The following is a 15,224-nucleotide window of genomic DNA, read 5'->3' as shown; positions in this document are numbered from 1 at the left end:
CTAGAATACTACTTTTTCTGGGTATATCAGTACATGTCTGGTTCTGCATATATCCTTAAGAAATACCAGAGTCAACATACTGTATATGCTGTTCTCATGTCCCCTAACATTTTAGTTTCAGCTTCTTTCTGCATCAGTATATAGGCGGTGTTCTCAGAGAGGCATGATGGGTTTTCAGTTCTAAGTTGTGTGTGTACAGCCCTGGACATTGAGATCTTTGCTGCCATCCTTCCCAGAGTGCTGGCAGTGAGTCACCATCACTGTTTATTGCTGTGTGTGTGCTGCTCTAGTTCTGCTCCCACTGAGCCCTCCTCTTTACCTAACTGGTCTAACTACACTTTGCAGGTGGAGGCCTCTCCACAAGTCCTGTAGGGCCTCCCAGCTTTTCTTACAGTTTCAGTTTTCTGGTAACTGTTTCTCCTTGCTTCTAATGGTTAGTGTTCACTGTAACTCTTCACTGAATTCTGTTTGTTTCCCACTTAATAATGCCAGATGTGCTTTTCAGATCAGCCTGAAAAATTATGTACTGTTCTCCTAAATGGACAGATAACTTTAGAAAGATTTAAGGAAATATCATTTTCTTCCTTTTCTTTCTCTCCTTTCTTCCTTTTTATAATTTACTTATTTTTACTTTATGTGTACGAGTGTTTTGGCTTCATGAAGTGTATGGATCGCATGCATGCCTGGTGTGTGTGGAGGCCAAAAGAGGTTATCAGATTCCTTGGAACTACAGGTACAGGCTGTTGTGAGCCACATGTGGGTGCTGGGAACCAAACAGGAGTCCTCTGTAAGAGCAAGGGCTCTTAACTGCTGAGCTGTCTGTCCAGCACTTCACCCTCCTTTTCTTGTTGTTTGAGAGAGGGTCTCACTGTATCCTACACTGACCTGGCCTGTCGTTCACTATATAGTCTTGGGCTGGCCTCAAATTCATAGGAGCCGTCCTGCTTCAGCCCCACAAGTGCTGGGGTGACAGGCGTGAACCCCCACACCTGCCTCCCATCTTTCAAGGACAATTCAGAATAACTGTTTGGATCGGAAGGAAATGAGAAAGAGAGATGGTGGAGATACTCTCATACTCTCATACAGTTTTATAGGACGCTTTTATATGGGACTATTACATCTCTAAAGGAAATTGAGATATGTATTTCAAATTAGATCCCAGAGAAATTCAGTTTTAAAAAAGCACAGGGGGGGGGGGGCGGGTGGTGGTGGCACACGCCTTTAATCCCAGCACTCGGGAGGCAGAGCCAGGCGAATCTCTGTGAGTTTGAGACCAGCCTGGGCTACCAAGTGAGTTCCAGGAGAGGCGCAAAGCTACAGAGAGAAACCCTGTCTCGAAAAACCAAAAACAAAAAAAAAAGCACTGGGGGAAGAAGGCTTTATATAACTTATAACAGACATAACATGAGAAAATGATATTGAATCATAGAGAACTGTCTAACCTGTTAGGTTTTCAAGGAAATGTTATTCCATAATTGACTATTAAATACATGTGTAGGTCTGTGTTTAGTAATGTTGGGTTTATGAGGGGGAGCATGGTCTGTTTGCTCAGAAGGTAAAGGAAACGGATAGATTTATTCTTTAGTTAAGAGAAGGTTTGTATTCCAAAAGAGCCAAATAATAGGTCCCTTTAATGAGAAAAATGGGCCCTTTATTTTCTAATTAAAACTAGTAGTCTGAATGGGTACTTTTTTTTTTTTCATTTTTATTTAATCTGGCTGGGTGTTAGGGAGTGGAAGTGAAGAGAACTGGGAGCTTGGGGGCTTTTCTTAAGAGTATGTTTGGTGGGTATAAGGATAAGAATGGTAGCCATAGGAATAGAATAGAAAAGGCTCTGCCCTGGGAATGGTCCTCTGCAAAAAAAGTAGGGCTAGAAAGTGAATGCAGAGTTGTAGAAATGTTCCTCTTGAAGCTCTAAGTAAAACTGTACATGACTGAAGGCTGTGGTTTGTTCAGTAATGTTTCCAATACAAAGGATTTAAGATAGATCCCCCAGTTATATTTATTTATGTCTGTTTGATGTCTCTTCTTGAATGATGGCATGTGCTGCTTTCCCTGTCCCCTTGTCATTTAAGGAAGAACTTCAGATGTCACTTTCCAAACTGAGCAATGAATATGAAGTCATTAAAAGTACAGCTACAAGGGACATAGATTTGTTTTCTCAAGTACGTGACTTGAAACTTAATTTGGAGGTGAAGGAACAAGAACTGAATCGGAGTATTCATGAGAATGAAGTACTCACGGCTGAGTTAGAAGAACTGGACAGGCAGAACCAAGAGGCTACTAAGGTAACACTGCATTAAATGTGATGAGGCAGGAGGCACATGCTCACTCCAGCCAGTTGAACTAACATAGACAGGGATATAATTTTGTGGTTTAATATTTCAGTTCGCTTATGATCTAATCAAATTTAAATGTGCAGAACATATCTCAGTTGCAGCTATTCAACTCTCTGAGTTAGGATATGTAAACAAGCAATGGCTTTGCTTTGGTAAACTGTATACAGAGACAGGTAACAGCTTGTGGGCTACCATTTGTTGAAGCCTGCTCTGGTGTTTAAAGGTTAGCAACAACATGTGTGATTAGCCTTTTTGATTTTAGATTCTTACTCCTAAAATGATAAACTTTTTGTAAATTATTTTGTGAGACATAGTGGGATAGAAAGGTTTTTTTTGTTGTTGTTGTTGTTGTTTTGGTTTTTTAAGACAGGGTTTCTCTGTGTAGCTTTGCGCCTTTCCTGGATCTCGCTCTGTAGACCAGGCTGGCCTCGAACTCACCAAGATCCGCCTGCCTCTGCCTCCCGAGTGCTGGGATTAAAGGTGTGTGCCACCACCGCCTAGCCTAGAAAGTTATTTTTAAGAGGGATTAGAAATATTCAGATTATTATTATATGATATATGAAATTTTATAAAATTTTCTTTAGATACTAACATGAGAAAAGGTCACAAAGTTACTGTGCAAATTAATTTTTCTTTCAGCATGTGATTTTAATAAAAGATCAGCTATCAAAACAACAAAGTGAAGGAGACAGTGTCATCAAGAAACTAAAAGAAGATCTAGATGATGGAAAACAGAGAATCCATCAACTGGAGGATGATAAAATGAACATTATCAAAGAGTTAGACATGCAGAAAGAAAAGCTAACTCACAGTGAACGAGCCCTAAGTGATTTACAGTTAACCAAGCAGAAGCTTGAAGATAAAGTAGAAGACTTAGTAGATCAGCTAAGTAAATCAGAGAAAAATAATTTCAACATTCAGAAGGAGAACTGTGAACTGAGGGAACACATCAGACAAAATGAGGAGGAGCTGTCCACAGTCAGGAGTGAGTTGACTCAGTCCCAAAGCCAGGACTCTAATAGTAGTTTGAAGGATGACTTCCTTAAAGAAAGGGAGACTGAAGTTAGAACCTTAAAGCAGAATCTTTCAGAAGTAGAACAGCTCAACGAACATTTAAAGCAAGTCGCTTTTGATCTCAGGACCGAAAATGAAAAGTTGGTTGTAGCATGTGAGGATGTAAGAAATCAGTTGGAAGAATCTATTGCTGGCAACAACCAGGTTTCTCTGGAAAGAACTGCCATGCTGGAGACTCTGAAATGTGAGAAGGCACAGCTAGAAACAGAACTGTGTGGAGCTGAAAAGAGGCTGTTGGAAGAAGCAAAGAAATACAAGCAAACCATTGAGGAACTGTCCAGCGCACGCAGCCTGACGACCTCTGCCTTGCAGCTGGAACATGAGCGCTTAGTTCAGCTCAGTCAGGAAAAAGACTCTGAGATAGCAGAGCTCAAAAAGAGTATTGAGCAGATGGATACTGATCATCAACAGATGAAGGAATCTTTGTTGTCTAGTTTAGAAGAGCAGAAACAATTGACACAACTTATAAGTGAAAAGGAAATTTGTATTGTGAAACTTAAAGAAAAAAGTTCAGAACTGCAGGGGGAATTGGACAAATGTGCTCAGACCTTAAGAAAAAATGAGACTCTAAGGCAGACCATAGAGGAAAAGGATAGAAGTCTTGGAGCCATGAAAGAAGAGAACAATCACTTGCAAGAAGAGCTGGAGCGGATCAGGGAGCAGCAGAGTCGGGCTGTGCCCATGCCTGAGCCTCGAGCCCTTGACAGCACCACAGAGTTAGAATCTGAGCTGTCTAGGCTGCACATAATCAAGGATCATCTGGAAGAAGAAATTAAACATCACCAGAAGATGATTGAAGATCAAAACCAGAATAAGTTGCAACTACTCCAGTCTCTACAGGAGCAGAAGAAAGAAATGGATGAGTTTAGATACCAGCACGAACAAATGAATATCACACACACCCAGCTCTTTTTAGAAAAAGATGAGGAAATTAAGAACTTGCAAAAAACAATTGAACAAATAAAAACCCAGTTGCATGAAGAAAGACGGGACATTCCAACAGAGAATTCTGATATTTTTCAAGAAACCAAAGTTCAGAGCCTTACTATAGAAAATGAAAGTGAAAAGCATGATTTATCCAAAGCTGAAACAGAAAGGTTAGTGAAGGGGATAAAAGAACGGGAGCTGGAGATTAAGCTTCTGAATGAAAAGAATATCTCTTTAACTAAACAGATTGACCAGCTGTCCAAAGATGAGGTCGGCAAGCTCACTCAGATTATCCAGCAGAAAGACTTGGAGATACAAGCTCTTCACGCCAGGATTTCCTCGGCTTCCTGTTCTCAGGATGTTGTTTACCTTCAGCAGCAGCTGCATGCCTATGCTATGGAAAGAGAGAAAGTAATGGTTGTCTTAAATGAGAAGACGAGGGAAAATAGCCAGCTAAAAACAGAATATCACAAGATGATAGATATTATTAGTGCCAAAGAAGCAGCCCTTATTAAGTTGCAAGATGAGAATAAAAAAATGTCCACTAGATTTGAAAATAGTGGTCAAGATATGTTTAAAGAAACAATTCAGAATTTATCACGGATCATTCGAGAAAAAGACATTGAAATAGATGCACTGAGTCAGAAGTGCCAGACTCTCCTGACAGTTTTGCAGACTTCTGGCACGGGTAGCGAGGTTGGAGGAGTTAATAGTAACCAGTTTGAGGAGCTCTTACAGGAACGCGATAAGCTAAAACAGCAGGTGAAGAAAATGGAGGAGTGGAAACAGCAGGTGATGACCACCGTCCAAAACATGCAGCACGAGTCAGCCCAGCTTCAGGAAGAACTTCAGCAGCTTCAGGCACAAGTTTTGGTCGACAGTGATAACAGTTCTAAACTTCAAGTGGACTACACTGGCCTCATCCAAAGTTATGAGCGGAATGAAACCAAACTTAAGAATTTTGGGCAGGAATTGGCACAAGTTCAGCATAGCATAGGGCAGCTTTGTAATACCAAGGACCTTCTTTTAGGAAAACTTGATATCATGTCACCCCAGCTCTCTCCTGGCTCATCGCTTACTGCTCAGTCAGCAGAGCCTCTTAAGGCAGGCCGGTCTGCTGGGTCACATGAGACTCCTCAGCTGCTTCAACAAGAAGTGGATGATCTGAGACGGTCACTGCAGGAAAAAGATGCCACAATTAGAACGCTTCAGGAAAACAACCACAGACTGTCAGAGTCCGTGGCTGCTTCCTCAGAGGTGGGAAGAAGAGAACATGAACAAACGGATTCGGAAGTCAAACAGCTGAAGGAGAAACAAGAGGTTTTACAAAACTTACTTAAGGAGAAAGATCTCTTAATCAAAGCCAAAAGTGACCAATTACGTTCTTCAAATGAAAATTTCACTAACAAAGTGAATGAAAATGAGCTTTTGAGGCAGGCAGTGACAAACTTGAAGGAGAGAATATTGATTTTAGAAATGGACATTTCTAAATTAAAAGGGGAAAATGAAAAAATAGTAGAAACTTCCAGGGGGAAGGAAACAGAATACCAGGCGTTACAAGAGACCAACATGAAGTTTTCCATGATGTTACGAGAAAAAGAGTTTGAATGCCATTCGATGAGGGAGAAGGCGCTTGCTTTCGAACAGCTCTTGAAAGAAAAAGAACAGGTATGTTCTTGGTGGGGTATGCAGGAAAACATGGAGGGCAGAGGAGCCCTTTTAATGTGTTCATTACTTTATGGATGGTGTTTCTGAGGAAGATGAAACTTGCTCACGTAGGAATATTTATTTGGTGTTTTAGTTCGTGTACAGTTTCTTCACCCCCAAATTACTAGATATTTTCAAATATTTTTAGTAGTAGATTAGTTCTTCATAACCTCCTAAGTATAAAACCAAGATTCAATAGCAAGTACCATTTTCCTTTGTAGTAGAAGTGAGTCGTCAGAGCAGTTCTTAAGGGATGGTAAAGAGCAAACCCAGGACCTCTGCTATAGGTGCATTCTACTTTTTTTGCTGTCCTTGAACTCACAGAGATTGGCCTGCCTCTGCCTGCCGAATGCTAGGATTAAAGATGTGTGCCACTACCACCTGGCCTGGCAAGCATTCTACTTAGAAGCTATTTCCTCAGCTGATCAGAGGGACGTTTTGAAGTCACTTTAATCACATTTTAGGCATATTCAGTAGCTTCTAGAAATGGCCAACATTTTAGAAATTTCTGGATGAAAGGGAAGCACTAAGAGATATATTTGACCGTGAGCTGCAGTAAGGGTACTTCTAGTATGTATATATTTGTGTATGTATGAGTGTATGAGAGAAACTGAAAAGTTTCAGAAACCCCAAATTATCCATGTAACATGTGATAAACTATTAGAAAAAAAATATGCTGGATGAGCCATTCAATTGACTTTATATACTATTTATTTATTTGTTGCATGTATTGCGTGTGTGTGCTCCTGGCACAGTGGATGTGTGAAAGTCAGAGAATATCTTTAGAGGGTTGCTTCTTTCTCCACTCTCGGATCAAATTCGAGTCATTAGGCTTAGCCACCTTTCCCCACTGAGCCATATTGCTTGAATTGGCCTTGAATTGGCTCTGATGGATCAGTCCACAGTTTGAAACATGTTTGGAGTAGTTCCTTAGACAGAATGGGCTCTGCCAATACCCTAGTCCCGGCTCTGTCACTTCTAGAACCTGGGGTATGTTTTGATCAGACTGGTTTGTTTATTCACTCTTAAAATGGAGGGCCATAGCAGTTCAGTGTAAAGTAGCTTTTGATGTGTGCAGTGGCATACATGCTCACTCTAAGCTCCTTTAGTGAACTTGTTTTATGGCTATTTTACATGTTGGGTGTGGCCAGAACTAGTGAAGATAGTCTGGTAAGTACTGTACTGTGTCTTTGGCATTACTGTTTTAGTATGAATTCTTTACTTTGGTAGTAGAAATTTGGAAAGGACATGATAGACAGAACGATACAATATTCTACAACAAGTTTATTTTTTTCTTCTTTTGGCAGTGCTGGGGATTGAACCTAGGGCCTCATGCTTACTAGGGAGGCACTGTGCCACTGAGTTATATCCCCAGTCCAGCATCTGTTTCTTGAACATGTATCTGCTGCTAGACACAGGATTAAAAATGTTAAGTTCTCCTGTAAGAGTCCTGGATTATCTGATTTAAAAGGTACACTGTTTGGCCAGGCATGGCAGTCCATGTAATCCTAGCACTTGAGAGATGGAGGCAGGAGGATCAAGAGTCAGCCTTGACTACTTTATGAAGCTAGCCTAGGTCTTTCAGAGATCTCAGCTTGGATGGTATTGGCCTGTACCAGTCTAATTGGTTTAATAGATCTTGGAGCATGGACCTTCCCACTGTTCTCTGACTGACAACGGGTATAGTATTTTATGGTTCCAAGAGCATAACTGGGAGGTGCATAGTGAAGTATCTTGTTATACTGAATGTGCCTTTTTATGCAGTTTTGGCATTGGTGCCATTTCCTTCTATTATATTGACATCTATAGATCTAAATTATGCAGATTTTATTGAAGATCTACTTTGTCTGAGTGAGAGTTTCTGTTGTTGCGAAGAGACACCATGACCATGGTGACTCTTCTAAAGGAAAACATTTGAGGTGGTGGCTTACAGTTTCAGTTACAGTTTAGTCCATTATCATCATGGCAGGGACCATGGCAGCTGGGAGTATGGTGGTGTGCAGGCAGACATGGTGCTGGACAATTCTACATCTTGATCCAAAGGCAACAAGAAGTGAAACTGACATACTGGATATGGCTTGAGCATATATGAGACCTCAAGGTCTGCCTCCACAGTGACATACTTCCTCCAACAAGACCACACCTACTCCAGCAAGGCCACGCCTCCTAATAGTTACACTCCCTTTGGGGCCCATTTTCTTTCAAACCACCACATACCTTAAATATTCTATTATTTGAATGTATTTAGTATAAGCTAAATATTTTTCTAATGATTTTCCTTATGTAATTTAAGGGTACCTTTGTTTAACCTATACAGGTTGAACAGCTATAATATAGAATCAGAAATGGTCCAAAATTCAAAATCCAAGACTTTGATCACCAACCTGAGGGTGGGCCACCTCACAGAGCTTATATGCCCCCCTCTTCCGAGTTGTTCCCTGAACCTTAGGTGTGGAGGCTCTGTTGTAGATGAACTAACAGGATGGGCACCTCACATTCAGTTGGTCTCTTTATTTTGACCAGTTGTAAATTTATGTAACTGTCTCTGTCCATTGCAAAAATAAGCTTCTTTGTGGGGTGAAATTGACAAATATCTGTGGGTCTAAGCATACATTTTTAGAATGGAGTTAGAAATTACACTGGTTTAGTAAAGTGGGAGTAGTAGGTCCTCCTCTAGGGTCTGTGACCCCACTGGCCACAGGTAGTTGGCAGGAATGAATCCCACCTTACATAGCAGGCCGTAAGTCCTGTCATACAGAACCATTGGTGATATCTTAGCAGGCTGGTCCCTGTTGTCCATAGGCTTTGCAGATGGGTAGGAATATTAGTTGCTTTTCTCCTTATGCTTCTTGCATTCACCTTTAGATACTTTGAGAGCCTGGTGCTCAAGGAGGAGGCTTCTAGGTCAGTTCCAGTTCAATTCCTCCAAGTACTGTGTCCAAAGTGTGTAGTGTCTTCAGCAATAGGGTTTACCTTCAAGTTCTGGGAGGTAACCAAGGGTGGTGTCAGTATTGTTTGGGCGCTCTCCTGGACCCTCTTGACCAACAATTCAAAGGGAGCTGTCCAACGCCTAGCTCTGGGATTTTTTGTAGGGTAGGCTGTGGCTCTTGCAGAGGACGTTGTCATTCCAAGTGGTATGACTTCATACAAACTATATGTATGTATATACACATACATTCATATATGCATTTTTAAAGTAAAGATAAAATAATATTTTCCTATGGCTTTTTCAAATGCATTTAGTATTACTTATCCTTCCTTCTTCCCTCCTTCTCTGTTATCCTGCCAAGTTAAGTCTTCCCTGAATTTTTCCATTTTCCCCTTCATATCACCTGTGTCCTACTATCTTAAAATGTTTCTTTCATTTTTCTGTATTTTGTTTTTTAAATACTAGTGATTGAACCTATGGCCTCCTCACATATGCTGGGCAGGTGTTCTACTACTAAGCTAGATTCCCAGACCCCTTGAAAATGTGTGTGTGTTGGGGTGGGAGGTTCTTGAGATAGAGTCTTGTTATGTAATTCTGAACTTAATATGTAGATCAGGATGGTCTTGAACTCAAAGAGATCCACTGGCTTCTGATGGAATTAAAGGCATGTACCACCATACTGGCTCCTTTAAAGATATTTCTTTTTTTCTTTTTGGTTTTCTTCAAGACAGGGTTTCTCTGTGTAGTTTTGGTGCCTGTTCTAGATCTCACTCTGTAGACCAGGCTGGCCTTGAACTCACAGAGATCCGCCTGGCTCTGCCTCCCGAGTGCTGGGATTAAAGGTGTGTGCCACCACCGCTCGGCTTCCTTTAAGGCATTTCTAATGAACATTTCCTTTAGCACAGCTTTGGGTTTATAGACAAGTTGTAGAGATTGTGAAGAGAATTTTCATCTACCTTGCACTCAGTTTCTCTTATTGTTGCTATCTTGCATATTTCAGTGGTTGTTACAGCTAAAGAACTAGCATTGCAGCAGTGCAGGTTCGTGCTTATTGGAATCCTTCCGTCTCACCACATGTCCTGCTGCTGCTGCAGGGACTATGTGGGACACCACATTATATTTAGATGATCCAGCCTTATTTATATATTATGTATACAGTGTTCTGCCTGCATGTCTGCCTGTAGGCCAGAAGAGGGCACCAGATCTCATTATGGATGGTTGTAAACCACCATGTGGTTGCTGGGAAATGAACTCAGGACCTCTGGAAGAGCAGCCAGTGCCCTAAACCGCTGAGCTATCCTAGATGTCACATCTTAAACTCCTTCAGATTGTCTCTTTTTTGGATTTTAAATGTTGTTGGATTTTGTTGACGTTGTTGTTATTAACTGTATTTTAAAAATATTTAATGAAGAAAATGTCATTTTGAAAATATATTATTCTTTAAAGCTAAAGTTATTTCTTTCCAAAAGGGCAAGGCTGGGGAGTTAAATCAACTTCTAAATGCAGTTAAATCAATGCAGGAGAAGACAGTTACATTTCAACAGGAGAGAGACCAAGTTATGCTGGCCCTGAAACAGAAGCAAATGGAAAACACTACACTACAGAATGAGGTATACGTTTATTGTAATGGACTGTGATGCAGGCTGTATGTTTTTTAACCATTAACTAAGGCAAATGAAATTATCTTGTGGTTTTTCTCTTCCTTTTATGTACTGTGGTAGGGTGTATTATAATTTGCTTTCTCGAAATGTAAACTGTGATATGTACCTTATGTATAAGAAAATTGCCAGGCGGTGGTGACACTTGCCTTTAATCCCAGCACTTGGGAGACAGAGGCAGGCAGATTTCAGTGAGTTCAAGGCCAGCTTGGTCTACAAAGTGAGTTCCAGAACAGCCAGGACTGTTGCACAGAGAAACCCTGTCTCCAAAAACAAACAAACAAACAAAAAAAACAAAAAAAAAAAAGGTGAAGAAAATTACCTCATAAAGTATGAAAAAAAATGACATTTACTAAAAAGATACTCTGCCATAAAAGTTCAGTACTTCTGTATGATTCCATTTCTGTTATAACCATGCAAATGAGACCTTGCAAATGTAAACCTTCCATGTGAATCTTTTTTAACATAATTTGGGGAAAAGTTTTTCTGGTATAAAAACACTTTGCAGTGTGAGGCATTAGTATCTTAATATATTGTTATATGTAATACATAATTAATTTACTTGTTATAACTAAGTAAAACATGTTATATTTATGTTATTTCTTTAGATGTAACAGCCTTATTTATGTATAAGTAATAAAAATAATTATTTAAAATAAATGCTATAATTAACAATTATTACAACATTGGTAATTATGTATAATTTATATTAACATATTAGTACATTTCCATGATATGGAATAATATGATGACATAAGTGTTCTGTAGGAATGAGCATTGCATAAAAGTAAAGAAGGTCCTCTCCCTAGGTTCAACACTTACGTGACAAAGAGTCCCGGTTAAACCAGGAGTTACAGAGACTGCGCGACCACCTTTTAGAGTCAGAAGATTCTCACACCCGGGAAGCTTTGGCTGCAGAAGATAGAGAGGCCAAACTGAGGAAGAAAGTCACAGTGTTGGAAGAAAAGCTAGTTTCATCCTCTAATGCCATGGAAAACGCAAGGTAAGTTTTTCTTTTTTCTTTTTGCATGAACTTTAACTAGTCACTTGTTGAGCATCATGCTCAGTAAACGTTTTGCTTATATTCAAGTTCATTAAGTCATTGTCTCCATTTTACAGTTAAGTGGGGTGAAAACTTGATCAAGACAGGCACATGGTGTGGGTCTTATGAGGATCTAGCACTCAGACTTTCTGCTGCTCAATCCCCCTGCCCCCCACACTTAATGTAACTTGTCATTTTAGGGGACTAGTCTTGAGAATCTGGCAGGTTGTATTGGCTCTGTCTAGTTCTCGAAGAGCTAGTTTAATTCATGTGGTATAACTTCAGCAGATGATTGAAGGTTGACAGCAGGTGGATGTTAGAAATGAAAGTATACCGGAAGGGGCAGGTTGGAGAATGGATCAGCTTGTGGAACCAACCCGTGCCTTATTAAAAGTTTTCAGTGACTAGGTTCCTTCTTAAATATTTCAAATTTTCATTTTTCTCAGTAGAAAGGTTTTATTCTTAGTACTTGGTTTTGTTTTGAGACAAGGTCTCACTAAATCACGCTGACCTCAATTTTGAAATCCTCCTGCCTCTGTTTCCCAAGTGCTAGGATTACTGGTGTACATAATTGCACCCTATAAGAATATTACATTTTAGAAAAATCATACAAGCTAAAAAGACATAAAGCAAAGCTCTATTCACCCAAAATCATCCTTTGCACCATTTTATGACTTTACATTTGTACATATATATTCTGTCTTTTAAGAGCAAAAATGACATCATATTATTGCTACTATTTTATGACCTTTTTTTAGCACTTGGTAATATGTCATTATATAGTAAGCCATATATTTCTTTTTTTTTTTTTGGTTTTTTTTTTTGGTTTTTCGAGACAGGGTTTCTCTGTGTAGCTTTGCGCCTTTCCTGGATCTTGCTTTGTAGACCAGGCTGGCCTTGAACTCACAAAGATCCGCCTGCCTCTGCCTCCCAAGTGCTGGGATTAAAGCCACCACCGCCCAGCTTATTTCTACAGCAACATTTTATGACTATGTAGTACACCAGTAATATATTTACTGGGCACTTAGAGGTTTGGGATTTTTTTTTTTTTTTTTTAAATTTATGTGTGCCATGTGCATGTAAGTACCTGCAGATGCCCCAAGAGGGCATTGGTTCCCACTGGAGCTTGAGTTAATTTGAGCTATCTGATAGGGCCGCTAGGAATCAAACTTGGGTCCTCCGGGAGAGCTGGAAGCATTCATAATCACTGAGCCCTAGAGTGTTTTGACTTTTAAGTATAACTAAGAATATTGCCATGAAAACTGAAAATGTACTTCTGTGTTGATGTCAGAATATTTCCTAAGTGTATATATTGAGAATTGGAACTTCTAGGTCAAAGGGGCATTTTAAAACTTTTGAGATTGTACTGTTAATGAACTTTTAGGAAAATTATGTCTATTTATATTTTTAAATGCTATATTACATTTTTCTCTCTTTACTGTGTACAGTGCTGAGGGTGATATGAGGAGATAGTAGATAGTTCTGTCTTCAAAGAGGTTGTAAATAGAGACAGCACTGAAAGTGAATCCTTTCCCTACTTACATGACATGTTATTGTGCTTTCTGATTTAGATGGAAAAACTTGTTTCATGTGGAAATTAAAATGATGAGTGGTCATTTGCACATGTGTGTTATTACATTGGCAGATATGCCCAAACACCCTCAGGCTATAACAGTACATGCTAAAACCCTTCTTTAGAGGCCCTCATTTTCTCTAATACTTTCAGTCTCTATCCATTTTATTTACCCTTTCCTATAACTTCCAAGCTAAGCATCCTCAAAGTAGAACTCTGGCCTTAACTGACCAATCTGTATCACTCAGCTCCCCAATACTGTTTTCCTATTTCTTTCCCCGTTACTTTTTTTTTTTTTTCATGTTCACTAAAGGATGGACTTGACTCTGTCAAGAGTTTTTCTGTGACTCTCATCTATTTTTCAAATTCTGTTTTCTTAACAAAGGGTTATTATCTAGTGCCCCATTCCTCATTTCTAAACCCAAACCCTGAGGTAATGTCTTTTTCTGAACCGGTATGGAGTTTTGAATCTTTGATGGCTCTTATGTTTACATTTAGTATATAGCTAATTGTTGCACGTCTTTACCTCTCTCTATCAAAGAAAGTGTGAGTTCCCCTGTGGCTAAAAATGATGCTGTTCATCTGTCTTCCCACAACATACATTAAATGTAGACTAATAGACAGTAAATATTTGTCATGTGAGTAAATCCAATCTGTAGGCCACATTGTGGTATTTTGATCCTTACCAAAGTGACACCTGTTGTCTGTTAGCTTTCTGAGTATTTGAAAAACTCATTTGTCCTTACAATCATCCTTTGATTTATTTTCTAACCAGTCAAGTTCAATGAATAAAAGCCCAGGGACATTTGGGGACAGTTTAGATCTTAGTTTACCTATGTTTCCACAAGAGGGTGCTGTTGGGTAAAATGTCTTCCAAGTGAGTTGCTTTTAATTGGCTTTTAGTTAATCTTGAGTAAGGACTTAACTGAATATGAAATACTAATGAAGACACTGTGGTATTCTAAAAATAATCATCATTCATCAAAGATATGCTCCAGAGATAATATATAAGCCAGACCAAGTGTGGTAATGCATGCCTTTAGTCCCTTTAATGCCTTTAAGCACTTTGGAGGCAGGTGGATCTTTAAGAGTTTGTGGCCAGCCTGGTCTACTTAGTGAGTTACAGACCAGCCAAGGGCTACATGGTGAGACCATGTCTCAAAAAATATATATACTTATAAATAAATAAATAAAAGATGTCAGTCAGGATAGGTGCTATGATGTTAGTATTGCCATTGTGGCAGGATCTATAGTGGAGAAGACCTGGGAAAACCCATCTCAACCGTGGACAGCATCTTCCTATGATCCAAGGGCCTGGATGGGATAGAAAGGAGAAAGCAAGCTAAACACAATCATGCCTTGCTGTCTGCTTTTTGACTGTGGATGCAGTATGACCAGCAGCTTACACAAGCTTGCCACTGTGACTTCTCTGCTGTCTGAGCCAATAAGCTCTCTTAAATTGCTTCTTGTCATGTACTTGGTCACAGTAATGGGAAAAGCAGCAAATACAGTTGCTGTATAAGTCTCTTAGGGATATCTGGGTTCATAGTTGGAGAAATGATAAGGCTTCTGTATGTGTTTGTAACATAGACAGAAAGTTAATAGAAGATAAGCAATCAGAACTCCTTGTCAGTGGGATGGCCATTGGAAAGTTATGGGTTCACCATGATTTCATGTGTGAGATGCAGAAAGGAGTCATCAGAGTCCATTCCTTATTAGGGCTGAAGCTGACAAAATGATCTTGAAAGTCCCTGCAGATTTGAATTTATGATAAATTATGCTATGGAATTTAAGTATGAAAACTTGAAAGTTGCATGCTACTTGTAAACCTTTTTTGAGGGGCAGGCATAGTTTCTTATTTAGCCTAATTTTTTTTTTAAGATTTATTTATTATGCATACAGTGTCTGCTTGCATGTATCCCTGCAGGCTGGAAGAGGGCATCAGATCTCATTATAGACGGTTGTGAACCACCAT

The 15,224-nt window shown here is 39.6% G+C and overlaps 1 protein-coding gene across 3 annotated transcripts in view; it reads left to right on the top strand.

Annotated features, from left to right (window-relative positions):
* Positions 1-15,224, top strand: part of Trip11 (thyroid hormone receptor interactor 11) — a 78,984-nt gene that overhangs the window by 27,173 nt on the left and 36,587 nt on the right. For 2 of the 3 annotated variants that reach the window (XM_059278993.1, XM_059278992.1), the window contains exons 10-13: positions 2,076-2,288; positions 2,979-6,008; positions 10,446-10,586; positions 11,444-11,637. In XM_059278993.1, coding sequence (XP_059134976.1) covers positions 2,076-2,288; positions 2,979-6,008; positions 10,446-10,586; positions 11,444-11,637 — 3,578 coding nt within the window. The remainder of the gene's footprint in view (positions 1-2,075; positions 2,289-2,978; positions 6,009-10,445; positions 10,587-11,443; positions 11,638-15,224) is intronic. The other variant, XM_059278994.1, reaches the window with a different exon arrangement.

Source organism: Peromyscus eremicus, chromosome 14, assembly GCF_949786415.1.
Source record: "Peromyscus eremicus chromosome 14, PerEre_H2_v1, whole genome shotgun sequence".
In the NCBI taxonomy this organism is placed as follows: Eukaryota; Metazoa; Chordata; class Mammalia; order Rodentia; family Cricetidae; genus Peromyscus; species Peromyscus eremicus.
This window is presented reverse-complemented; position numbering and strand designations above follow the sequence as displayed.